We start from the raw sequence: 26,720 nt of genomic DNA, 5'->3' as shown, positions 1-26,720 counted from the left end.
ATGGGGGCCTGGGCAGGAGTGGGAAAGATCTGAGGGTCTCTGGCAGAAGGAGGGTCTCGGGGCCAGGGCCAAGGCAGTGGGGGCCGTTCCCTCACTGTTTCCAGGATGGCTTCGCGGGCCACATGAAACCACTTTGCGGGCCGGATCTGGGCCCCGGGCCTTGTGTTTGACATGTCTGGTTTAGTGGAATCTGGTTGCATTTACTAGCTGGAGCACTCATTTCAGTTAACTAGTTTGTTAATAATTGCTTGAATCATTGAATTCACAATATTAAGCTAAAACAAAACAAATATCTATGGTTTCATACTAGGTATGAATCCAGCTATGTATACAACATGAATGTGAGTTTCTGAAGAACAGAATTAAACACAATCCTTCACACTGGAGCCTGATATAGACCAGAGAAAATTTATGATCAAAACAATACTTGAAACATGGTAAAGAGGATTATTTTAGTTTTGAATATTGAGTATCTAAGATACTTGAATACATTAATCTACATTACTGAATGCTTTAGTTAGTCTGTCCAGTGTTCAATTTTCTTTAAAAAAAAACTAAAATGCAACTGCACACTAGTGAAATACGAGCAACAAATTCAGAGTATGAAGTGTTTATTAAGCAAGCAAGAGAAATTGTTCAAACATTTACATCACCCGTGTAAGAGTAAATACATTTTCTAGACAGTTCTTATAGATGTATTTAAAATGTACACCTTTTATTATGAAATAATTTCTAAGTACTCTACATGCACCAATTTGTACTTCCATATTTAAAAAGAAACATTTTTGCACGAGATGGAAAGATAAATGTTTACAAATAAGCTGACACAACAAAGCTATTAACAAATGGGATGCAAATTATTTAAAGAACTGACTTTAGATTAATGTACATTTCAACTCAGCTATTCACTTCATTTTTTCCAGCCTCTTCTGTTTTGACATTTGGGAAATAATTCTCCATTCATTATAGTGGTCTCCAAATTTCACTCAAGTTTTCCACAATGATCTATAAAAGGGAGGAAAGCTCTCCCTTCAAAATGAGCATCAGTTGGTCAGCTCTGTGATACATGGACATCTAAAAACCACTGTTTACAGAATTCACACAATGGTGGAAGTCGTACCCAATTCCTTTTTAGATTGAACCTGGAAACTAGTATATTTTAATGCAACTATTTTTCATAGAATTAGAGAGACATGTAATTGATATTTTTATAGAACTCATCAAATCTCTATCTGCTAACTTTTGCAATGAAATCCTGTCCATGAAATATGTTCAGTCGCATCCAATGGTGTTTATTCCATAATATGTTTAGAATTTCAGCCTTCCCCATGCTTTAGAGCTAAAACCTGACATTCATTAGAAAAAAGGCAAAAAAGTAGAATATTCAGGTGTTCAGAGTCAACCTGTAACAAAAATATTTGAGAGGAAAACATGCAAAATATGCAACAGCTTCCAATTTTGATCATCTATAACTGATATATAATGTCAAAGCAATTGCTTTCATGCTCAAGGAATACTTTCCACATGAATTTGCATGCTAAGAAATTAAGTCTGGGGCATGTTCAAGAATACGTACCCTATTCCCACAGGTGGTATTGAGCTTCACCATTTTGATCCCCAAACATCTGACATTTTCTTACCATTGTACATTATATCAGATTAATGGTGTTGGGCCAGCTGTCTTTCAGGTAATGTTGCCAACCATAGCTGACAGTTTTCAATGCAAATTTTGAACTTGGAATAAGTGGCAATTTTAATGTGTGCTCTATACTCTTTAGAAATCAGTGCAACAAATTCTAGTCTGATTTCAATGTCATTGAAACATTTTTCACAACCTAAGTGGCAATATTTTATCAGTAGAAGCCTTTTTTACCCCTGTACAGTACTCAGATTTATTCATTTTCAAATATGCTGTATATTACTGCACTCAGTGTACATTCAGCAACAACTAAAATTGTACGTATCAGTAGTGTTTTGATAAATTCTTATAAGGTTTTTGTATCAATGTATCAAACAATAAATACAATGTATCTGCTTTGGCTGATATGTCATGCTTTCTACAGTTTAATGTACAATGGGACAAAAATATGATTAGGCTATTCAATTAAAGCATATATGCGCATAGTACATATTCCATTCAGAAACATAAACAGATGTAAAAGATGTTGATATAAATAAATGATGTGAAGAGGAAAAAGGTATGAATCAGTTAGTTATAGCTGATGTTTACTGGAGATCTTTGAAAAGACATGCATAAGAATGTTAACTTTCAATGCTGCATTTTTATAATCAGGCAACTTTTCCCTTATTAAGGAACAGAGATTGTTCCTAGGATTTTACAAAGTTAAATGTTAATTTTCATTAAGCCAAAATAATAACTAAGCTTGAAACATTCCCACTCTAAAATGTTTCATTTTAAAAAGCTATGTGGCCATACTATCTAACATCGCTAAATGTTCTTTAAGGATAAGTACGAGACCGAGTGATCAGTGAATCACTGAACATTTCTAAAACTAAGATCAAGTTCAGTACTAAACCAGTGTATCTAGCAGTAATTAAAGCAGTGATGTAAAAAAATAGGCAAAGCTCATGGAGACTGGATTATTGGGGTTGTAATCCAACACATCTGGAGACTCAGAATTGGGGAAAAACAGCAGCGTTCTAGCACTACATGCAGAATAGTGAACAGCCTTGCTTTGCTTCAGGGGGCCATTCTCAGTTGCCTAAGATAATTCCTTTGCACTGCTGGATTTGTGCATTTTGAAAAAGAACTACGCTGATTTTAAAAATAAGCATACTTTTGTTTTGTTTTTAAAGAAAAGCATGATATGAGGTAGGATTTTTTAAAAATGCAATGCAATATTTAATTTACAGTGATTGGAATACAATAAACTCAGCTCTACTAAAAATACACACCAAGTTCAATTACTCTCTGCATTTCTACTGAAGATTTTTAAAGCTTTAAGAAGGGTTAGATTAGGGTAACCCAAACACCAAATCATCTTTATGGCTGCATGTTAGAATTCCATAGGGATTAGGGAAAGTGCAAAATGCTTCCTGGGAAACTCAACTCCTTGTGGTTGTTGTTTTTTAAAGAAAATGTTCCAGCTCTTATAGTTGTAAAAATATGCTTGAAAATTGTATTAGAACCTGGAGGAGGGGATGCTTTTTCAGTGACTAGAATTAGTGTCTTGGTTCTTAACTTGCAAGAACAATGATTGATTGCTCACCTTACCCCAAGGAGAGATGCTAAGTATTTGTTCCATACGCATACTTTTCCACATGTTGCAGAATCTTACTACTCGGTCAGTTTTTGGTCTGTGACAGAATTTACAGTTATACTGCAAAATATTTGAGAAGTTTGATTAAGAAATAGGTAAAAAATTACCATGACGGAAGCTTTTGCGTTATCAAAATAAAATGACTAAACAAAAATACTTTTAAGAATCCAGCTCACTGAAATATTATCTGGAAGAAAATTACATAAAGCTTGAAAGATAATTTTTTGATAACATAACATATTGATTCATTCATACTGTTGATTCATTCATTCATTCATTCCATTATATAGCTCCCAACTTGTCAAACAATTTGCTAGTAATGGTGAAGACTATTTCTATTATTGTACTTTTAAGTTAGTATCATCTAGGCAGCTTCATTCCACACGCAGCATCTGATCTTTTTTGAAGTATATACATAGCTACAAATACATAGCCAACCAGCTGAATTTTGAGATAACATTTATAGGCAATTCAAAAAGTACTTTAGCGTAATTTAAAGTCACTGGAACTGTACTAAGATTGACATTAGCGAAAAGGCACTGCATTTCAGAAAACCATTGCTCTTTTTGAATGAGAACTCTGAAGAAACCCTGTTTCTTAGCCTACAAATTTTGTACTCAAAAAAGAGCCGTGAGGTAAACGTAGGCTGACAGTCAAGACAATATAAACCTGCATAAGTTCAGATTCGTCTTGTCTACTTAGATGTATGCCATCTACTGCTCCAAATCACAGCCATTCTCCAGGACATCAAAGGGAGTAATTTAGTAATTTCCTTCATCCAATAACCTGATTTAAAAAAAGAAAAACAAAAAAACCCCTAAGATTTCAACAGTACAACCTGGAACTTATGCATTTAAAGCTCGCACTCTGCTTGTGAGTATGCATATGCACATACAGAACTTCACTTTCTCACGCTTTCCTGACTGGTCAAAGAACCTTTCATCATGGGTGATTCAGTTTTACAGGACAACCTAAAACATGGGAGTTACATTTTTATCCCCCACTTGTTTCTAGTCCCCAGAATCACTTTTATGTAACCTCATCCTACATAAAAAGTAAGCAGAATTCAAATTCTGGCAGCTGGACTAAGGGAATTTTCCATGTTATGTATATATATTTCTCATAGTATAGAATTAATAACCCACATATACACAAAGCTCTGATTCATAACCACTGGCTTCTACTTTTACATGCAGTTTAAGCACCATGAATCTTCTTTGCATCCCCCTGCACCTTTTAACTAAATCTGGCATATCAAGCCTCTCCTTATTCTGCAAGTCCATTAGGCCTTAGGTTTATTTCTGACAGATATAACTCAAAAGTTGAACCAAGCACAATAACTCTTTCCCCTCTGTAAATATAATAACTAGTTAAGAATGTTTTCAGACCCTTGTAATGTGCCAGTTCTCACAAGTGTAGTCTTGGAAGATTACTACTGATTGGACATCAAAATATATACGTACTCATGTGAAAACGAAGTAACTGTATGGGAAGATTTCAAATGGAAAAAGAAAAGACAGGGAGTCAGTATGTATACAAAAGCACAAAGACATTTCTCCTTCCATTCCAGTCTAACCTCCAAAAGAAAGAAGCAGGAATACAGGAATCATATAGAGTTCAGATGCTGTAGGAAGATTAATGTTTAATTGCTTACCTTAAAAAAGATTTTGGGGTTGGGGGAAAAGAAGAAAGAGAGAGTGTTCCAACATTCAATGTTTAGGTGCTGCTATGTTGTGATTCCTCGCCAGCCAGTGGATCCGGTAGCTGAGTCTGAGGAATTAGTCAGAGGAAGGCTGTGAGGAGCTCCAAGACTTACAGTTGGTCGAGGAACCTGGCCCCTCTACTCGCGCTCAGGCTGAGACACAGCTGTGCTGGGAGCCTGAGTTGGACAGTGATGAAGAACAGTTGGGACAAATCCAGGATGCACGAAAGCACAGGCAAGAGAAGTGAGTAGGACAGAGGAATGCAATGGGGCGGCTCCAAAGGCAAAGGAGAAGGCATTAGGAAGCCATGCCTTGGCTGAATTATAAAAGGGAAGGTGTGGGAGGTGCTGGTTGCCAAAGGCAACTGTTCGTGTTGAGGATCAAGTTTCTGTGGACTGTTTGTTTGCCTTGGACATTGACTCAGGTCTGTGAGAATAAAAGGGGTTGCTTTTTTCTTGCGGTTCCTGCCTGTTTCTTGGAAGACGGGTTTCTCCTTGTGAGCATAACAAGGACTCACGTAGGCTGGGACAGAACTGTCTACCTATTTGCTTTGCCATTCATTTGAAATCTTAACAAGGTTTTAAGTACCTGCTCTCCAGTTCATATTCCAATGATTGATCTAGCCACATATTTTTTATTTACAAATTATGATAAGCCATGGCGTATATTACTTCTCTCTGCAGCCCAGTTAAACGGAGAGTAGTTGACAACCAGCATTTTCTATTTTTTGGTTTTCTGTCTCAGCTGTTTTTTTTTATGCCTTTGGGGTATACATAAAATTTAAGCAGAAATGCATATATTCTAAAATTTTTAAGGAAAAAATACATTAAAAATAAAAAAGATTGGACTCAAACCATAGAGCTTGATCTGCAAACTGATTTTAAATCTCATTTCATCTTAAAATTCAAGAACTGATTATGTGGACATATCTAGGTACGGTAATTCAGATCATCCAGGAAAAAGTGATTTGTATTTAATTTTAAATGCAAACTGTATTCATCTTGTATCTACAATATATTTGTTTACCTTTCTCTCACATACACAAGAGCACCATTTAAATACACCACACAGCTAAGCAGGTTTTGGATTAAGAAAATCGTTCTAGCTATTAAAACAGATGGCTAGAAACTCAACTCTGATGATGAACGATATTAAACAAAGACTGAATCACCAGAAGAACAAGAAGTGTAGGTATTCTCTGCCATTCCATCCTATATCTAACTTAAGATATATTTCAGACAGCATAGCTCTGGGCTTGATCATATTTATGTTAATCAATTAAATCATTTACAGAGCATATGGTGATCAACAGTTACATTCTAGTCCCATAAGCCACAAGTTTTTAATAAAATGGCTACACAAACTACTCTGAGAATGTCAACAGTTTTTTTTAAGAACAGCATTTATAGACATCGATTATCCAAAATTTGATATTTTTCTGAGCCACTTTGTAAGTTTATTCTGTATTTGGCATAATTTTCAGAAAAACTTGCAGAGCGGCTAATTGCTAAATGAAACTTGTACTCCTACTGGAAAAATCACTTCTTTTAAAAATTATTCAGGCATGCAATCATATTTCCAGGATATCAGATAGAAAACGTGTCTTGTAGATGAGTTTTAGATGATTTAAACAGATAGGAATGAGAATCTGGCAAAACCTTAAGTCTCAAAATGGGTCTCAATCAACCAAATACTTTGCCTGTAAATTCCAGGGAGTCAATGATCTGTCACCTTACTTGCATATCTACAGAAAATGACATGCAATTAATTTATGTTTTATGTATCTCATGTTCAATGGAAATTCAGCGATCTTCTAGTATAAGGAATTCTGCTTATGCCACTAGTGGGCAACAACAGGACATTTGATTTTTTTGAAACATCTTCAGAGGTATTACAGCCATGTTACTATGTCATGTTCTCACATGCAAATATGCTAATAAAATGTGTTGCTACTGGAACAGAGGAAAATATTTAATTTTGCAAAATCTTTTGATTTTCATATACAGCTGGTGATTATATATATATATATATTATATATATATATATATATATACATACACACACATAAACACAAACATATATATATATATATATATATATATATATATATATATATATATATATATATATATATATATATTGCAACATATGGTGTAAGGTGTGTGCACTAAAGTTTTTTTTCACATGTGGGTGGCTTGCAAGGCACATCAAAAGCCAACTAGCCTTAATCATGTTGCAAACATAAATACAGGACTGAGCAGCATCCATTTAAAAACTGACATTGAAAAAAAAAGATTTTATTCAATTTCAAAGTCCTTTGTTGCGATGAAACCCATCACGAGAAAGGACCCAAAGCTTCAGGATGTTCCCCAGCACCAGCCTCTTTTAAATGAACAGAAAGTTAGTTTAAAGCTCCACCAAAACCTGTTTGCTTACAAGCTTACAAGCTCCAATTCATTTCACTGAGGTTTGTGGTGGAGAATTTCCTGCCAGATTGTAAATATATATGGTTGGGCACATACTCCATTCTCCAAATCTATGTCCGATAATTTTATAGAAGATGCTCCTTTAACAGAAATTTGTGAAAGAAAAATGTTAAGTTATTCAGTTCCCAATAAACTTTCTCTAGCAAGTCAAGGAGGGACCTAGATGAGAGGGGTTTGTGTGTGGGAGCACAGAGTGATAATTAACACTGCACAGTTCTTAAAAAGTACCAGCCTACAAACTGAACCACAGCAGAAAAATACAACAAAGTAATGATAACAGTCTATTTAGTTGTTCACAAAAAATAATGTAAATGCTGGCTATAATTAGTCCAATGTGCAAGAAAGTGCTCTGTTACTTAGGAGAAAATATACAGCAAAATCCAGAAATCAAAGAATCCAAGTGGGCTGATCTCCACTCCTTTGATACAAAGCAGCAGACAAGTTTTAGCTGGTTGTTTCCCCTCCTTTCAAGCCCACCCAAAATCTTGCATGAAGAGACTCACAGAAAACAAGGTTTACAAGTGCTACCAAGCTACTTCTAAATACAGATGGAATTATCAGGAGCAAAAAGATACACAAAAGTCTAATTGTGCAAATTCAGTCACAGCACATAAAGGACTGGACTTGGAATCAGCTTTAAGTCCAATATTAACTCTGTACTTGTCCAAATTTACAAGACTCGTGTAAAAAAAGCAAACACTCCAACTAAACTGAAGTAATTAAAAACACACACACACACACACACTGAGATGTTCCTCTGAAGGCAAGGGGAGCCTAGAACTTTGGCTGATATAAGGATACACGACCACTAAGGCACCCAGAGGCAATCTGACAATGCGTGGGGGAGAACTTGGTAGTCAGAACCACATCGCCATGCGAGTAGAGTGAACGGATCTCCTGTAAGGGGGCGGCTTCTTTGGGCAAGCAGTCAATCAGTTCGCTGCACTGGGTGTCAAACCCCAACAGACGGATTCCATAGCCATGCGGGGAGGAGATCATTCGACCATCTGGGCTGAAACAGAGTTCTTTAATGTAGCCCTGGCCAACATTGGCCTCTTCGATGCAATGAGTCAATCTGAGGGAACAGCGAGGGGAAATTGGCCGCACTGGTGCTCCTTCTTGGAATTCATAAACACAGGTCCACTACAGAAAGTAGGGGGAAAATAACATTTGATGTTATATCAACATAGAAATTGCATAAATCTCTGACTCTCTCTCTCTCTCGAGGTTTCATGGAGACATTCTTGTGACAATGTGGATAGTCTACCAGTGCTTCCCTGTTGTCTCCCATCTAAATATTAAATAGACCTGATCCTTCTTAAGTCTTTCTAAATTAGCCAGGACTGGTTATTTTCTGCCACTTAGTAGCGTAACCGTGTGTGATGTTATTAATTAATTACATGGGCATCAGCAATCGCAATGCTTTATAAACTCTGGTTATAATTTCTCGAGTTCAGCATTTTCTCAATGACTAAACTTAAATGTAGTAAGGGAAGAAGTCTTCAGGAAAATATGATTTATGAAGAGAGATATTTGCTTTTAACTACTGAGTTTACATAAAAAATTATTCTTTGTGAATTTTCTAGTCCCCTTTAATGCCATCTAAGCTACTGGGCTCCGATACAGATAGTCCTCAACTTACAGCAGTTCGTTTAGTGACTATTCGAAGTTATGACGACACTGAAAAAAGTGACTTATGACCATTTTTCACATGTACGACAGCTGCAGCATCCCCATGGTCAGATGATCAAAATTCAGATGCTTGGCAACTGACTCATATTTATGACGGTTGCAATGTTCTGGGGTCATGAAACCACCTTTTTGCGACCTTCTGACACACAGTCAATGTTGAAGCCAGATTCACTTAACAACCGTGCTAACAAATGCAATGACTCGCTTAACAACTATGGCAAGAAAGGTCGTAAAATGGGACAAAACTCACTTAAAAATTGTTTCGCTTAGCAACAGAAATTTGGGGATCAATGGTAGCCGTAAGTCAAGGACTGCCTGTATGTCTGTACAATTATACTCAATTCATTATACATTGTGTATCCTGAGTCTTGGAACCAAAATAAGCTGAGAATATGATTTTCTGTGTCTTTCAGTCATTTCACAAGAGAGAACATGATATCACCTTGAAAGATGATGAGAAAGAAGCAAAATAATGAACCGGATGTTCAACTGCATCATTTTCAGCCAAGCTCAGTTTACCACATCATTCACTGATCCAAATATATGAAGGAAACACTGCAGCTCAAGATTACAACTGTACACACAGCAGCCACATCTGTTCTGTATTTCTTATAATTTATGAATGGAGTGACAATTCACTTCTGTTCCATTAACAGAGGAGAGACCTGAAGTGATGAAGTGATCAAAATACATATGCACCATTATCATCACCCTACTTTACCTCCTGATCATCACTGTTACTTGAACATCGAAGAAGTGTAGCCCATCCTTTGGGATGGAGCTGCAGTGATGTAATGCAGTTTCCCCGATCCCTCTCCCCGGGAACCTCTGGGGTTAAAACCTCAAGACTATTACGTGGAGATCCACCTAAGGGAACAGAATAGCATCACTGTAATTAACACCAATTTTAATTCCCTCCTTGTCCAACAGGAGAGAACATTCTGAACTATAAGCCCACGCCATACAGAGGCGGCTCAGATTTTGAAATTAGTAATTTACTTGTTTTACATACCTTCTCGCTGAGTTACTCGTACTGTATGTTTTTCAGTATGTGGGCTTGAATCTCCTTGATGTCCTGGTGACCCAGCACTTCTAGGACCAGATGAAGTGACAGATGCCAGATCTGGGAATGGAAAAATGAGATGAGGTAACAGCAAACGCAAAAACAGGGCCGGTTCCCTCTCCTAATTTAGGTAGCTTCATGGCTTTGAAAACTCTTTATGTGGTGCTCCATTAATGGTGAAGATTGTTCTTGATTTTTAAGAACTTTTCTAGTGTAAGGTATTATTTGGTTACCTGTTTCTAAGATGTATTACAAAGATTTATAAACTAATAGCCTACAGATTATTTTCCTTGGAATCTCAGTCCTCCTGAAAACTGAAGAATCCTTGTTACTGCAAGATCAGTAACAGCAGAACATACCGATAAGGCAACGCTTATACTGGCATTCTTCTAGAAAAAGCTGCCATGCAACAACATTAGGCTGGTTTCACCCAGCTCAAAACGTCGCAAAAAGAACAGGCACCACGGTAGTTCATATGCCACTCAAGAGCACTGCCAGCTCTTCATAAAGAGAGGCAGAGCTAACAAAGCTTAAGTGGCTCCATCCAGATTGATTAACATGCATGAACATGAGATGGTAGTTTATTCTAAAGAGCAAGAAAGCTTATGCAGTTTATTTCTCACCCTATGGCAACTAAGTCAGCTAAACATAGACACAAAGATGCAATAAAACAATGCATTCAAAATTAGCAGTGGCTGAATTCATACACTGAAATTAACTTAATATGGTGTACAAATGAAGCCAATGGGTATAAATTTAGTGTTTGCAAGTTAGTAGGGAAATACTACGCATGAACTCTCAGCACATGTCCTTCAGTCCACAAATCTTTTGCAATATATATACCATTCAAGCTTTTCAAGTTAACTTCTTGCATACAGTGCTATCTATCCAACGCCATCTATTATCTCATAAGATCTAGGAACAGTATAGACAACAGGGTTAACGATAGCAAAATCCAAAAACTTGCCAGAATTTGATGTGGTTCTCCTGGCTCTCAGAATGGGATAACTGACAACTTCTAAAGATTTGGTCAAGTCGAGATCATGCAAGATCAGAAGATACCCAGAAGAAGTGGAGATCAGCATTTTAGAGCAGTCTGGAGTCAATCTCATGCGCATGAGAAAGCGGGTGTGAAAGAACTTCTTGTGAGGACAACCATCTTCTGTGCACCTAAGGAAAGGCACCCATCAAACCACAGGAATCTTTTTTTTTTTTTGTCGCGAGAAGTTGGAAGGTCTGACTGAACTTTTTTTTTACTCCCACAAGCTCCATTTCCCTGCAGCAGAAGAGAAACGCGCCAGAGCTGGAAAGCAGGTTAGCAAAGAAATGCTTTCGGGAAGTGGAAGGATCTGCGCCACGAGGAAAAGCAGCAGGAAACGGGGCTGCTGTTTCCAGAAGCGAGAAGGGAGACACGGGGAAATGTAGGCAGCAAGCAAGTGCTGCTCTCTGCTCTGCATCCCTGCGCAGAGCTGCTGCATTCTCCGTTGTCCATGAGACAGGCGACAAAGGGCTGGCGGAGGCAGGCAGCCGGGAGAGTTGGCGGGGGACAAGGAGGCGGCAGCTGTGCCCGGGCAGGTGATCTGTGGTCAAAGCTTAAAGAAAGCCCCTTCAGCAGCGCACAGCGGCAGTGGATCCGTTCACTGTCATTCCCCCCCGGCTCTGAAATGGCGGAGGGGGACTGGCCCTACCCCACCTATCCCATCTACCATAGCATGGCAGTCTGGCTCAGGAGGGGAATGAAAGGTTGCCGATCAAGGAATGGCCTGGCGGGGGGCCTTGAAGTACCAGTAAGCGGGTGCTCCACCCCCTGCCTCACCTTGTTGTGGTGGCAGCGGCGTGATGTGCCGCACAGCCTCCTGCTCCATTGCGGCAGCGAGGCGGGATGGAGTGGGCAGGGTCCTAATTAGGGCTTATTTTTGGGGTAGTGCTTATATTAGCCACCCCCCAAAAAATCAGGGTAGGTCTTAGTTTAGGAGAGGGGCTTATTTTCAGGGAAACACAGTAGTTTTAAGAACCCCAATTTTTCGTCCTATGTTCGAGGTGGTATTTCTCTTAAAGAATAATACCCATTTTTCCGCTTCCTGTTGGACATATAATTTAAAGAAAAGCACTGTTATTTTTCTACTGATTTTTTTATAGTGATGAATCTCAACCTGAATATGCCTACTGAAATAGTTGTAGCAAAGAACTTTCTCTCTCATTCAACTCCATCCCCAAATCGTCTGCTCCATAGTTTCAAAGTAGCAGCAGGATTTTGCTTTCCTTCATAGGTTGCTGGCAGTGTTTCATGTGCAGTACACAGGCAGAAGGACGCAAGCTTCAAACAAACAGCAGGTTTTTTAAAAAAAATCCCATTTATATCCCGCCCTTCTCCGAAGACTCAGGGCGGCTTACAATCTAAGAAGCACAAATCAATGTGCTTAGCAATAGCCTTCATTCTATGTATATGCCTGCTTATTAGGGCTTTCGCCCCCCCCCCAAGAGGCATTATTACAAAGTCAGCTTAATTGCCCCCAACAATCTGGGTCCTCATTTTACCTACCTCGGAAGGATGGAAGGCTGAGTCAACCTTGAGCCTGGTGGGATGCGAACCTGCACTAATTGCAGGCAGCTGGTGTTACTTAAGGAGGCATTAGCCCACTGCTCCACCAAGTTGCCATGACCTTATACTACTGCTGCTTATAAAGTAAGACAACGTGTGGCAGATGTTCTAGAATATATTCCCACACCTCTAATCCACCAATATTGTATGTTCTGATGTAAAGCACTGGGATATTATGCGGTGATGACAAGTCACTGCTGCTCAAACCACCTGATTGGTTTCAGTATAAAAGTTCTAATTCTCTTTTTTTTTATGTTTTATTTTTTATAAATAAAACTGTTGGATTTATGGTCACAGTAAAGATTTGATGTGGTCATTCTTACTCATCTACCAAAATTTAAAAATGTTTTGAGATTCTGCTTCAGGTTTGGCTCCAAGTAGGCAATTTCCAGAAGACTTATGCTAATTTCAGCTATGGCAGTTTGTTGACCTTACAGTAAAGGGGAAAGGAAAGAATAAAGGATAGGGAACGAATTTTGACCTACATCTGCACAACACTAAGACACGAACCAAGAAACTCAAAGTGCAACCATATCCTATTTCCATGCAGATAACAGATTTTCAGTTAGGATACTAAAAAGGAAATATTATTGTCATTTCAGTACTTCTAAATGAAGAAAGGGATCAACGAGAAATTTGTTTACCTGTTGGTATCCCAAATGATGACATTTCCATCAAATCCTGATGTTACTAGCAATCTTGTGTTAGTATCATATTCAATATTCTTCACCCAGCTGGTGTGGCCGTGTAAAGTGCACACTTTTGAATCTAGCTTCCTCAGATCCCATAGTGCTACGGTAGTATCATCAGAGCATGTTGCAAACAATCTGTTATCAAGAAACCTACAAATACAAAAAAAGGAAAGGAAAGGAAAGGGATCTGTTTAATACAATCGAGTCCATATCAAACATCGCTAAATCATAACACTAAATGTTACCCTGCACTGATTCCAAATTATAATTATATAGTATAGGGTAGTATCAGTTTAGTGCTTTTAGAGCAGACATGTCAAACACAAGGCCCGGGGGCCGGATTCGGCCCGCGAAGTGGTTTCATGTGGCCCGCGAAGCCATCCTGGAAACAGTGAGGGAACGGCCCCCACTGCCTTGGCCCTGGCCCAGAGACCCTCCTTCTGCCAGAGACCCTCAGATCTGTCCCACTCCTGTCCAGGCCCCCATAGGCACCCTTGATGCGAACGATGTAGAGCTGGCCACGCCCACCCAGTAGGCCATATGTACTCTAGCCATGCCCACCCAGTAGGCCACGCCCACCCAGGCCACACCCACCCGGCCCCCTGAGGGCAACCCCAGTGCTGATGCGGCCTTCAATGAAATGGAGTCTGACACCCCTGTTTTAGAGCATCTGAATTCTGAAAGACTAAAGCAGTTCTCAAAAATGGGCTGTAGTGCTCGAGGTGAGAATTTGAGGACCCGCCAGTGTAAGAAGTATCAGAAGCAGCTTTCTAAGGTAGCCAATTTTACATTTGGCTTATTTAGTAAGAATGTATGAGAGGTACCGTTACTTTGTCATTTCACAATCCATAAAAAATACCTCATTTGAAAAGAAACACCAATTTTAAATACCGTAACTACAAACGATTACATCATGTTCGATTATTAGCTGTTATAGGTCTTAGTTTTAATCAATGTTTGGTAGTTACTAACGAAGCAATGTGTTCAGTCAAATTTGAAATTAAGTTTTCATGTTGTTACATATTTTTCTTTGGATCCTTATTCTCCATTTGCAATGAGATCTGCCTTAAATTCTTTCCTATTGCCATAGTTTTTTGAACACTGTAATTATTACTCTGGTTTGTGATCACCTTGGACAGGAGGAAGAACTGGCAGCAGTTGAACACATTTCTTTATCCATCCTCTGGGATTCTTGAGCACAGCTGGCGCTAATTGTTGTAGAGGAGGGGTGAATAATTTAAGGACCTGAAAACATGGGACCCTTCTATAAAGACTGGGGCTCCTACAATATTCTGTGCTCCTCCACATTACCTGCTCATTGGCCACAGCGATGAGGCTTGGATATAACAAGTTATGATACCAATTGATGATGAGAGCAAGAAAAACAAATGTTCTGAATGACAACTCATTCGGACGACATTACAACTTCATTCTTCACTACCGTTAAGAGTTGAACGAAACAGTTTTGGAATTTTAATCGTTGGCAATTGGTTTTCACTTCCCAAGAGACTAACCTGATATTATTTACACAATCCTCATGAGCAGTGGAAAGGGTTTTGATGTGCTTTGAAGAGATGGGATCGAAGAGCAGGACTTCTGTTTGTTCACAAGCAACAGTTAGCACTGACCTGGACAGCAAAGAGAAGCAGGTCTATTACACAAAATAAATCTCAACACGCTCTCAGAAGAAAGACTCCAAATGAATCGGTAGTAATGCTAATAATGGGACAAAGCTGTTCCATTTGTGTTAATTTTTTCTTCCTTCTTTTAAATTAGTATGTACAAAAACAACCATCTACAGAAGCAAGAGTGCATTGAATAAACAGAATAAAAATATAACTTTGTTGGTTTTTTTTGACTCAATCTTGACTTCAAGCAACTGCCTGGACAAGTCCTTGCAGTTTTCTTGACAAAATTTTCAGAAGTGGTTTGTCTTTGCCTTCTTTCTAGGGCTGAGAGAATAGAATTGCCCTAAGTCACACAGCTGGCACTGTGCCTAAGACAGGACTACAACACACAGCGTCTTGGTTCCTAGTCGTTTTAACCATTACACCAAACTTGCTTCCTTCAATAACCATAGTGTAATATTTCTAGCTAAAGTACTCTAAATTATGTTCTACATATTTAAAACATTAATTTTATTTTCTTCCACCTGCTTCAGTATTATGAAGAAGCAGAACCTGTTTCATGAGTCCCTCTAGCACTTCTGGTAAAATTGTTGTCCGTACACAGTTGTCCAAAAGGAACCAATCAGGACGATGCTTCCTTCAATCACCCAAGGTTCAATCACAGAAAAATATCACTCTAATAATGGGAGAAAGCACTTTCTCCCCACACAGTGTTCTAGAAGGCTTCCATTTTTTACTGAGTTATTCAATTCAATTTAGGCACTACCAAATCCATCTGACCCTACGTGAGTCCTCAAAGAGTAAATTAAAACCCAAACTATAACAGAACCAGGCACAACATGCAAACAAACATAAAAAACAAGAGACACACCCAACAGGGCCCCCCTCCCAAAGCACACCAAGGCTTTGAAGTCCAAAGGGGTGGGAGCATATAGATTTCAAGGGGTAGCTCATTTCAAAGGGCACACCCACTGTGACAGAGAAGGTTATGCTTCTTGGGTCCCAATAGATGACATTCTTTAATTCAAGAGAACCAGACTGGGTTAACTCTGTGAACATCCTACCAGCTGGGTAGAAACCACGGGAGACAAATTTCTCAATAACCTTTGTCCTATGCCCTGTAGGGATTTACAGGTGATTTCATGAATGAGATTACTATTTTATCAATGAAATTACCAAGCCGATAAAATGTAATTGGCTATTTATTTATTTATTTTATTACATTTATATACCGCCCTTTCCCTGAGGACTCAGGGCGGTTTACAGGGAATTAAAAAACCAACAATACAAAAGTTAAAACCAATTTAAAAAAGATTAAACTTAACCCTGTGCAATTAAAACCCCAATTAAAATAAATTACTCCTCAGCCTGGGCCAGAGAGCTCGAAGAGCCAGGTCTTCAGGCCCCGGCGGAATGAACGGAGGTCGGGGGCAGTCCTCAGCTCCACTGGCAGCTGGTTCCAGAGGGCAGGCGCCCCCACTGAGAAGGCCCTATCCCTGGGTGTAACCCACCGGCAATCTCTTACCGGTGGGACCCTGAGCAGACCCTCCCTGTGGGAGCGCACTGGACGAAGGGCACTTGATGCTGGCAGCAGGTGTTCCCTCAAATACCCCAGACCCAAGCCATGTAGGGTTTTATAGGTAATGACCAGCACCTTGAATTTCACCCGGAGGGCAACCGGAAGCCAATGCAGCTCGCGGAGTAGAGGTGTTACATGGGAATATTGGGAGACCCCCATTACAACTCGCGCGGCCGCATTCTGCACCACTTGAAGCCTCCGAGTGGTCCTCAAGGGCAGCCCCATGTAGAGAGCGTTGCAGTAGTCCAAACGGGAGGTCACGAGCGCATGAGTAACTGTACGTAGGGCATCTCGGTCCAGATAGGGATGCAACTGGCGCACCAGGCGAACCTGGGCAAAAGCCCCCCTGGTCATGGCTCCTATATGGTCTTCAAAATTGAGTCATGAATATTTACACACAAAGAAACAATAATTTAAGCCATCATCTGGTCTTTTATTTGAATGTATTTCCTATTCAAGGAAAAGAAAGAACTTCCCTTCCTTCCTCATTTTCAATCCTTGAATAATTATACTTTATTAAACAATGCACCTGCCAAATTAATGTTATTTCCCACATACATTTGAGCTCCCAATCAACAAAATTACTTTAGCTGATCACTGTTTGTGTGATCGCAAATGCCCAATAAGGATATTGATGCATTGTATAGATTGCAGCCTTCTTTTTAAACATCATCTAGCAGCAAAGGCACGATTTAATGCTTTTCTCCCCAATTCTGCAAAAGATACAGGTGCATCCATATAATTTAGGAACAGATCTTACACTGCACTATTAGAAAAATAAGGTAATGCAGTTACAAGCACAATGGAGCCTGCTCCTTCCAGTTGAAAGGGCGTTAATGAGTCCCCATCCCTGCTCTGCCCGATGCCTTTGTTAAACAAATATGCAGGTTGTTAAGTGGAATTTGGGGTGCCTCAGGAGTGGGGAGAGCCTAGTCCAGGCATACATTAGTTGTGTATTGCTAAATATGACCTAAAATGTGATCTGTTTTCCATACAAGTCTTAAAACTAGATGAAGAGAACCCACAAATGAAGGCAAATGTATGTGTCCCAGGATAATGTTCCAATCAATTCCAAGCTGGGAATGCTAAATCTGGTTCCAGTGACCAGTCTAGGTTGGTCACTGGAACCAGAGATTTAGCATTCTGAGCTTTTGGACTCATGTTGGAGCCCATCTTCAGGGAACTTCTCTCTACCAGAATGGGTGCCCAATCAGCACACACATGTGTCCAAAGAGAACCTAATTAAACAAAGGAGTCAGTAAATTCAGAAACCTTTAAGCACCATTGTAATTTAGTGACTCTTAAGGATGTTGTTGTTGTTGTTAGTTGCGAAGTCGTGTCCGACCCATCGCGACCCTATGGACAATGTTCCTCCAGGCTTTCCTGTCCTCTACCATCTTCTGGAGTCCATTTAAGCTCACGCCTACTGCTTCAATGACTCCATCCAGCCACCTCATTCTCTGTCGTCCCCTTCTTCTATTGCCCTCAACCTTTCCCAGCATTAGGCTCTTCTCCAGTGAGTCCTTCCTTCTCATTAGGTGGCCAAAGTATTTGAGTTTTAGCTTCAGGATCTGGCCTTCTAAAGAGCAGTCAGGGTTGATCTCCTCTAGGACTGACCGGTTTGATCGCCTTGCAGTCCAAGGAACTCGCAGGAGTCTTCTCCAGCACCATAGTTCAAAGGCTTCAATTCTTTGGCGCTCAGCCTTTCTTATGGTCCAACTTTCACTGCCATACATTGCAAATGGGAAGACCATAGCCTTGACTATACGCACTTTTGTTGACAGGGTGATGTCTCTGCTTTTTAGTGTGCTGTCTAGATTTGCCATGGCTTTCCTCCCCAGGAGCAAGCGTCTTTTAATTTCTTGACTACAGTCCCCATCTGCAGTGATCTTGGAGCCCAGGAAAATAAAATCTGTCACTACCTCCATTTCTTCCCCATCTATTTGCCAGGAATTGAGAGGCCCAGATGCCATGATCTTGGTTTTCTTAATGTTTAGTTTCAACCCAAGTTTTGCACTCTCCTTCTTCACCCGCAACAAGAGGCTCTTTAGTTCTTCTTCACTTTCTGCCATTAGAGTGGTATCATCTGCATATCTTAGGTTGTTGATGTTTCTTCCGGCAATCTTAATTCCAACTTTTGATTCATCTAGCCCTGCCTTTCTCATGATGTGCTCTGCATATAAGTTAAATAGGCAAGGCGACAGTATACAGCCTTGCCGGACTCCTTTCCCAATTTTGAACCAATCAGTGGTTCCGTGTCCAGTTCTCACTGTTGCTTCTTGGCCCGCATATAGGTTTCTCAAGAGACAAATAAGATGGTCTGGTACTCCCATCTCTTTAAGAACTTGCCACAGTTTGTTATGATCCACACAATCAAAGGCTTTAGCATAGTCAATGAAGCAGAAGTAGATGTTTTTCTGGAACTCTCTAGCTTTCTCCATGATCCAGCGTATGTTAGCAATTTGATCTCTAGTTCCTCTGCCTCTTCGAAATCCTGCCTGTACTTCTGGTAGTTCTCGAACCACATACTGCTGGAGTCTAGCTTGTAGAATTTTAAGCATAACTTTACTAGCATGAGAAATGAGTGCAATGGTGCGATAGTTTGAACATTCTTTGGCACTGCCTTTCTTTGGAATTGGAATGTAAACTGATCTTTTCCAATCCTGTGGCCACTGTTGAGTTTTCCAAATTTGCTGGCAAATTGAGTGTAGCACTTTTACTGCATCGTCTTTTAAGATTTTGAATAGCTCAGCTGGAATACTGTCACCTCCACTAGCTTTGTTGTTGCTCAGCTTTTCTAAGGCCCACTTCACTTCACATTCTAGGATGTCTGGCTCGAGGTCAGTGACCACCTCATTGTGATTATCAGGGACGTTAAGCTCATTCTTGTATAGTTCTTCTGTGTAATTTTGCCACCTCTTCTTAATCTCTTCTGCCTCTGTTAGGTCCCTGCCATTTTGGTCCTTTATCATGCCCATTTTTGCATGAAACGTTCCTTTCATCTCTCCAATTTTCTTGAAAAGATCTCTGGTCCTCCCTATTCTATTGTTTTCTTCTATTTCTTTGCATTGTTCATTTAAGAAGGCATTCTTATCTCTTCTAGCTATTCTTTGGAATTCTGCATTTAATTGGGCATATCTTTCTTTTTCTCCCTTGCCTTTCGCTTCTCTCCTTTCCTCAGCTATTTGCAAAGCTTCCTCAGACAGCCATTTTACTTTCTTGCATTTCTTTTTCTTTGGGATGGTTTTGGTTGCTACCTGTTGTACAATGTCGTGAACCTCTGTCCATAGTTCTTCAGGCACTCTGTCTATCAGATCTAATTCCTTAAATCTATTTGTCACCTCTACTGTACTGTATATTCAACAGGGATATGATTTAATTCATACCTGACTGGCCTAGCGCTTTTCCCTACTTTCTTTAATTTAAGCCTAAACTTTGCAAGAAGCTCATGGTCTGAGCCACAGTCAGCTCCTGGTCTTGTTTTTACTGACTGTATAGAGCTTCTCCATCTTTGGCTGCAGAGCATATAGTCAATCTGATTTCTGTGTTGACCGTCTGGTGATGTCCATGTGTAAAGCCGTCTCTTGGGTTGTTGGAAAAGAGTGTTTGCTATGACCATCGTATTCTCTTGACAAAATTCTATCAGCCTGTGCCCTGCTTCATTTTGTACTACAAGGCCAAACTTGCCTGTTATTCCAGTTATCTTTTGGCTTCCTACAACATTACTATTAAAGAAAGACTCCAACAGCTTCTGTGGTTAGAAGCATCATTTATGAACTTTAGCTGATGTGCAGCTGCAACCACACCTGCATGGAGATGTCTCAAGCCAGTTATCCACATTCTTATAACTTTGCTTTTGAAAGACAAAAGTACTGTACACAGGATTGCCTTTAGATTTAAAAACTGCTGTGGTTTCAAGATATCTCTCTCACACATACACACACACAAACCACACAAACTTTTTTAAACCACCCATCTCCCTCGCAGGAGGAGATAAAGCTCCAAAATTAAGAACTGGAATTGCTTCAAACACATATGCCTGTGTGTGTGTGTGTGTGTGTGTGTGTGTATGAAAATATTTTTTGATAGGTAATCTGTGACAGTCTGTATTTACCTATGGCTTCTTTCTTGCTCCTCACATACCCATCCAGGTCCAAAGAAATGTTAGTTAAACGATAACAGAAACTAAGATTAGGAATATAAGAAGTGGAGGATGTTTCCTACAGGAAAGGGGAAAAGCCTTAGATGCTGGACTGCCATTAAGGGTAGAATCTTACATTACCAGAAATACATTGGCACCAGAAATACTGAATTGGATGCAACAGTATTTATACTGCTGAAAGCTTACTAGGTGGGGAATGCCCCTATGTCCACAAAGAAGAGGACAACGAGCTTGGGGAACTCTGCCAAAGACAAATGTGAGGATGCATGGTGGGACTTGCCTACCCAATATAAATAGTATTGGGGGGGGATTGAAAATGATGGAAGGTCAAAGGTTTTAGCAAAGAAAAGCCATATGCCAGACTGACTCAGAGAGGACATTTTTGCCTGTGTCTGCAAGTCCTTCTTTAATTCTAACAAAGGCTGGAAAACCCAAACTTTGCATATAAAAAATGAATAGCCCCATGTAAAAGTACTAGTTCTGCTAAGCAATATATCTTGGGAATTGAAAATAAATGCTGAACAATAACAATCTAGAATTATGTTTAGCTCTGAGTTTCTATCAAATTCCAAGAGCCCATAGGTAACCATAAATCAGAGCCTATTGCAGATTCTTCATATCACAGAGAAATTAAGGATCTAATTGTAAATTACGGTAAATAACAAAACAAATCCTAGATTCCTGGCTTCTAAGTCCACATGCAAAGTGGTAATCTTCAATCCAGGGGTGTCAAACTGCCGGCCCGCCGATGCCAAAACCCCATTGCCAGCAATGGAAAAAAAGTCACAATACGTCGCTACACGTCACGGGACATTGCGAGTTTGACACCCCTACTTTAATGCCCCTTAAACTTAAAGTATGACATCAAGGGAGAAAAAAAGCAGAGAACCCTGAAGTACTGTTTTCTCAATGATTTCACAAGCTGCTGTCATGTACCAATAGGCCAGAATTCATGGGACAAACAACAGTGACCCAAGTTTATGGGATATATGCAGTCTCCAGCCCCACTGTGCATCCTCAAAATGCCCCCAAAAGGAAACTCGTGCAATCCACTGATGATTTTCAGCTGTGTAAGGTTTTTATTTTATTTTATTTTGTTTGGGGGGGTTGCATTTTGGGGGTGATTGTGAAAAAATGTTAAATGGTTCTGTGAAGTCTCTGCAATGTTTAATGCACTGATTTTGTACCTGGAAAATAAACAAACCAGGAGTGGAGTGGAGAGAAATTCAGCTTCTCCTAGTTTAATGATATCTCTGAGTCATTTATAGTTCCCTCATTCTATCAGAAGGTAATTTAAATGGAATTTGAACATAAGAATATTGTACATGCTAAACAAGCATGAAATACAAAATAACACTGTGTTAATCAAGCCAAATTAGTAGTGTCAAAGCACTGACACAGAAGATTTCATACTACTGATTTACTGCTAAAGGGATTAATTTGGTTTCTACCAGCCACCAGCCATCTTATTCTAGGCTTAAGAAATAAATTATTGACAAGATGAAACAATCCAACTATTATCATTAAGGAGTACCAGGCAATCATTCACATATTGTTTCATGTAGTTTTACAGTCTACTATGTGAAAGTCATACAGTTTGTTAACTTTCAGTGCAGAAACATATTATGAGCTTTAGCTACATTTTTGAAAGACTCTGACATATTAAGGTACTATAGCAGTTATTTAATAAGGATGCACTAATGGGGGTCCCAATAAAAGTGGGTAGACAATGCAAAGATAGTTTATTGATTATCCATAAGAACGTATTAAAAAAATAAAAGTAAAATACAGTGTATATTTCCAGGAAAAAAATAGGTAAAAGAAAATACTATATAAAAATACATATGTGCTAAATGGGAAACATCAGTGTTTGGATAAATACATCACCCTTACACAATATCCCAAACTGTTCAATATAACAGCTTCTAAGCTGAAATAACTTTTCCATAAATTTAGCAGGTTTGTCACAATGTATATTCTATTGCCCAGGAAGAAACAGGATAATCTGTCAGTCAGGTCTCAGTAGCCTATTATTTCAACTAGAGATTTAAGCCTATAGGAGGCATATTGATAAAACATAAGCAATAAAAGAACTGCCAGTGCATAGACATGCATATAGTCAACTAGCCACTGAAACAATTGCACAGGCCTTTCAAAGTATGCAGCCAAGTTTACATTTTGAGGACTGCTTCACTCACACCAAGACACTTTGCAGAAGTATCCCTTTCAAATACGTTCCACATATCTGGACTATAGCTAACATATATTTAGCTGAGAATAAAGAACAGTGCGAGATATTTCCAAACACACATGTAAGATTGCTTTATTAATTAACTTTATGGAATGTCTAAATATCCCTCTACTTGTTTTTGAGTGACAGAGTAATAATATGAAAGCAAATACAGTAGTCCTCAACTTACAACCAAAATTTCTGTTGTTAAATGAGACATTTTTAAGTTTTTGAGTTTTTTCCCCATTTTACAACTTTTCTTGCCACAGTTGTTAAGTGAATCACCACAGTTGGTAAGTTAGTAACACTGTTGTTAAGTGAATCTGGCTTCCTCATTGAATTTGATTATTCAAAGGTTACAAAAGATGATCACATGACTTGGGAGACAGGAAGAGTCATAAGTATGAATCAGTTGCCAAGCATCTGAATTTTGATCATGTGACCATGGGGATGCTAGAAAGGTCGTAAGTGTGAAAAACAGTCATAAGTCACTTTTTTCACTGCCGTTGTAACTTTGAATGGTCACTAAATTAACTGTTGTAAGTCAAGGACTACCTGTAATAAAAAAAATGTTGCAATGTATTATATGAAATATACTAGGTAAAGGTAAAGGTTCCCCCGCACGTGCGTGCTAGTCGTTTCCAACTCTAGGGGCCGGTGCTCATCTCCGTTTCAAAGCCGAAGAGCCAGTGCTTGTCCGAGGACGTCTCCGTGGTCATGTGGCCGGCATGACTAGACGCCAAAGGCGCACGGAACGCTGTTACCTTCCCACCGTAGTGGTCCCTATTTTTCTACTTGCATTTTTACGTGCTTTCAAACTGCTAGGTTGGCAGAAGCTGGGATGAGTAGCAGGCGCTCACTCTGCTACGCGGCACTCGGGATTCGACCCGCCAAACTGCCGACCTTCTGATCGACAAGCTCAGCGTCCTAACCCACTGAGACACCGCGTCCATTTTATGAAATATACTAGCATTACCTTAATCAAATGCTTCAAAGAACAAAAGGACAAAAACAAGTGTAAAGGGTATTAATCTGTTGCTATTCAAGACATTTGTTAAGTGAATTTTGCCCCATTTTACGACCTTTCTTGCCACAATTGTTCAGCAAATAACCGCAGTTCTCAAGTTAGTAACATGGTTGTTAAGTGAACTTGGCTTCCGCATTAACTTTACTTGTCAGAATGATGCAAAAGGGGATCACATGACCCTGGGACAGCGCAACTATCATAATTATGAGTCCCGGCTAGACTACTGCAATGCTCTCTACATGGGGCTGCCCTTGAGGACCACTCGGAGGCTTCAGCTGGTGCAGAATGCAGCCGCTCGAGTTGTGATGGGGGTCTCCCAATACTCCCATGTAACACCTCTTCTCCGCGAGCTGCATTGGCTTCCAGTTGCCCTCCGGGTGAGATTCAAGGTGCTTCTGATGACCTATAAAGCCCTAAATGGCATGGGCCCAGATTATCTGAGGGAGCACCTGCTGCCAGCGTCAATTTCCCATCGTCCTGTGCGCTCCCACAGGGAGGGCCTCCTCAGGGTACCGCCGGCTAAGGATTGCTGGCGGGCGATCCCCAGGGGGAGGGCGTTCTCTGTGGGCGCACCTGCCCTATGGAATCAACTGCCAACGGAACTCCGGACTGCCCCCGACCTTCGTTCGTTTCACCGGGACCTAAAAACCTGGCTCTTTGAGCTATCTGGCCTGGACTGAGGGGTTTTAATAATTTTAAATTGTGATTTTAATTTTTTGCGGCTAGACTTAATTTTATTTTATTTTAATTTTATATTGTATTGTTTTTAAATTTTGCCCTGTAAACCGCCCTGAGTCCTTCGGGAATAGGGCGGTATATAAACCGAATAAATAAATAAATAAATAAATTTGCCAAGCATCTGAATTTTGACCACTTGACCACGGGGATGCTGCAACTGTCATAAGTGTGAAAAATGGTCATAAGTCAACTTTTTTTCAGTGCCGTTGAAACTTCAAACGGTCACTAAATGTACTGCTTTATGTTGAGGACTACCTGAATACTTCTGCCATTTGTTTTTGCAGCAGAGATTGTGAAGAAATTATACTTTCAATAACAATAGCAAATCACTTCTGAAATCTCGCCAAGAAAACTGCAAAGACTTCTCCAGACAGTTATCAGGAGACAAAAACTGACTAAAAGGCATCACCATCACCAACAAATCATTATTCAGAAGTTACACTTTTCCTCCTTCAGTTTCCTTTGATTTTATAATAAATTTAGTACAACAAAAATTGTTGACGTTTTCCCTTGGAGCAGCACAATGCAATATTCCTATCAAGTATGATGAGTGCCATGAATTTTTCTTTTAAAAATGTGGACCTTTTTTTATATACACTTCAGCTTTGCACGTGCTATTTAAATCCCAAATTCATCTTTAAAAAGAACTTAAGGATAGGAATCAGAGTTACCATACATAAAAAGGTGCAAAAGCTTCCGTTTATAGGTGACAGCTTTAAACCACAGCAAATTAAGATTAGTTGGCGGAAGATTAATGGAACTGCTCTAATGGTTTTGAGAGATTTGATATAAATTACCTAAACTACATATTTTTCTCATTACACCAAAGGCTTTGGACTGATAGGTGACACATCCATTCTCATTTATTTGTTGCGACTCCTATTTCCCTATTTGCAAACACTTCCCTAGTCTTTGTGCAGTTGCTTGCCCCATCACAGTATTTCCTCATAACTTTATGTAGAAACAACACCCACGGGGTGGGAAAAAAAAAGATGCAACATCTATTACGTGTACTGAAATCCAGAAGGGGAAAAAAAAACACCACACCAAGTATAGGACTAAAAATGGAGAGACAATTCTTCCTTGCAAGCGTGGACATAATTCCAATCAATGCACCCGCAGCTAAAACTGCAAAACGTGCTGCGAAACCCGCAGGCTGAGTGAGGATTAATCTTATTTTAACTGGGGTTTTATTTATGCAGGGACAAATATAATTTTTTTTTAAAAAAAAATTGTTTTTAACTTTTGTATCTTGGTTTTTTTTAATCACCCCGTAAACCGCCCTGAGTCCTTCGGGAAAGGGCGGTATATAAATGTAATAAAATAAATAAATAAATAAACGAAACCGAGATCCCTCGCACCCTACGATGTGCAAGCAGCCACAAAAAACGAGAAGGCCGAGACACCCCGAAGCGACCCTTCTTTCCCTCCGCCTTACCCGCCAGGGGAGTACTCCAGGTTGAAAACAGCGCCGTGGGTGCGGGTGATGGGGGACACCGAATCGGCGGGTTGAATAGCACCATAGAGCCTGGTCATGGCCCGGAACGTGTCCCTCGCCGGCTCCACGCAGCGGCCCCCATGGCCCTGGCTCCGTTCCCGCACCCAGGCGAAGAGCCCCCCGCCTGGGGTCGAGACCGGGGTGGTGGAAGAAACGGAGGCCGGGGGTGACTTCGGTGACACCGCCCGGGGAGGTGAGCTCGAAGGGGGAGGCGACTGGTCGCCCTCGCCCGGGGGCGACCGCTCTGGGGTAGGACCCCACCGCACCTTCCAGCTCATCCCGAGCCCGGTCCCGCCGCCACGACAAGCAGCAGCACCACCATTCCTTCCTCCCCCCCCC

General features: G+C 40.1%; 1 protein-coding gene across 5 annotated transcripts; it reads right to left on the bottom strand.

Annotated features, from left to right (window-relative positions):
- On the bottom strand, positions 1–26,720 carry DCAF10 (DDB1 and CUL4 associated factor 10). Of its 5 annotated transcripts, XR_014491841.1 has the most exons (10): positions 26,322–26,720; positions 15,034–15,147; positions 13,472–13,669; positions 11,193–11,395; positions 10,175–10,285; positions 9,884–10,029; positions 7,169–8,613; positions 4,936–5,160; positions 4,745–4,763; positions 1–4,067 (listed from the first exon to the last, which is right to left on the bottom strand). XR_014491841.1 is itself a non-coding variant. In XM_083357179.1 (7 exons), the coding sequence occupies exons 1-7, from the start codon at positions 26,657–26,659 to the stop codon at positions 8,245–8,247; spliced, it is 1,479 nt and encodes a 492-aa protein (XP_083213305.1). In that variant the 5' UTR covers positions 26,660–26,720; the 3' UTR covers positions 7,127–8,244. The 5 variants fall into 5 exon arrangements, 1 of the variants encoding a protein (XP_083213305.1); XR_014491839.1 differs by having other exon boundaries at positions 4,670–5,160; XR_014491840.1 differs by having other exon boundaries at positions 4,745–5,160.

The sequence above is a fragment of the Vipera ursinii genome, assembly GCF_947247035.1.
Source record: "Vipera ursinii genome assembly, chromosome: 2".
NCBI classification, from domain to species: Eukaryota; Metazoa; Chordata; class Lepidosauria; order Squamata; family Viperidae; genus Vipera; species Vipera ursinii.
This window is presented reverse-complemented; position numbering and strand designations above follow the sequence as displayed.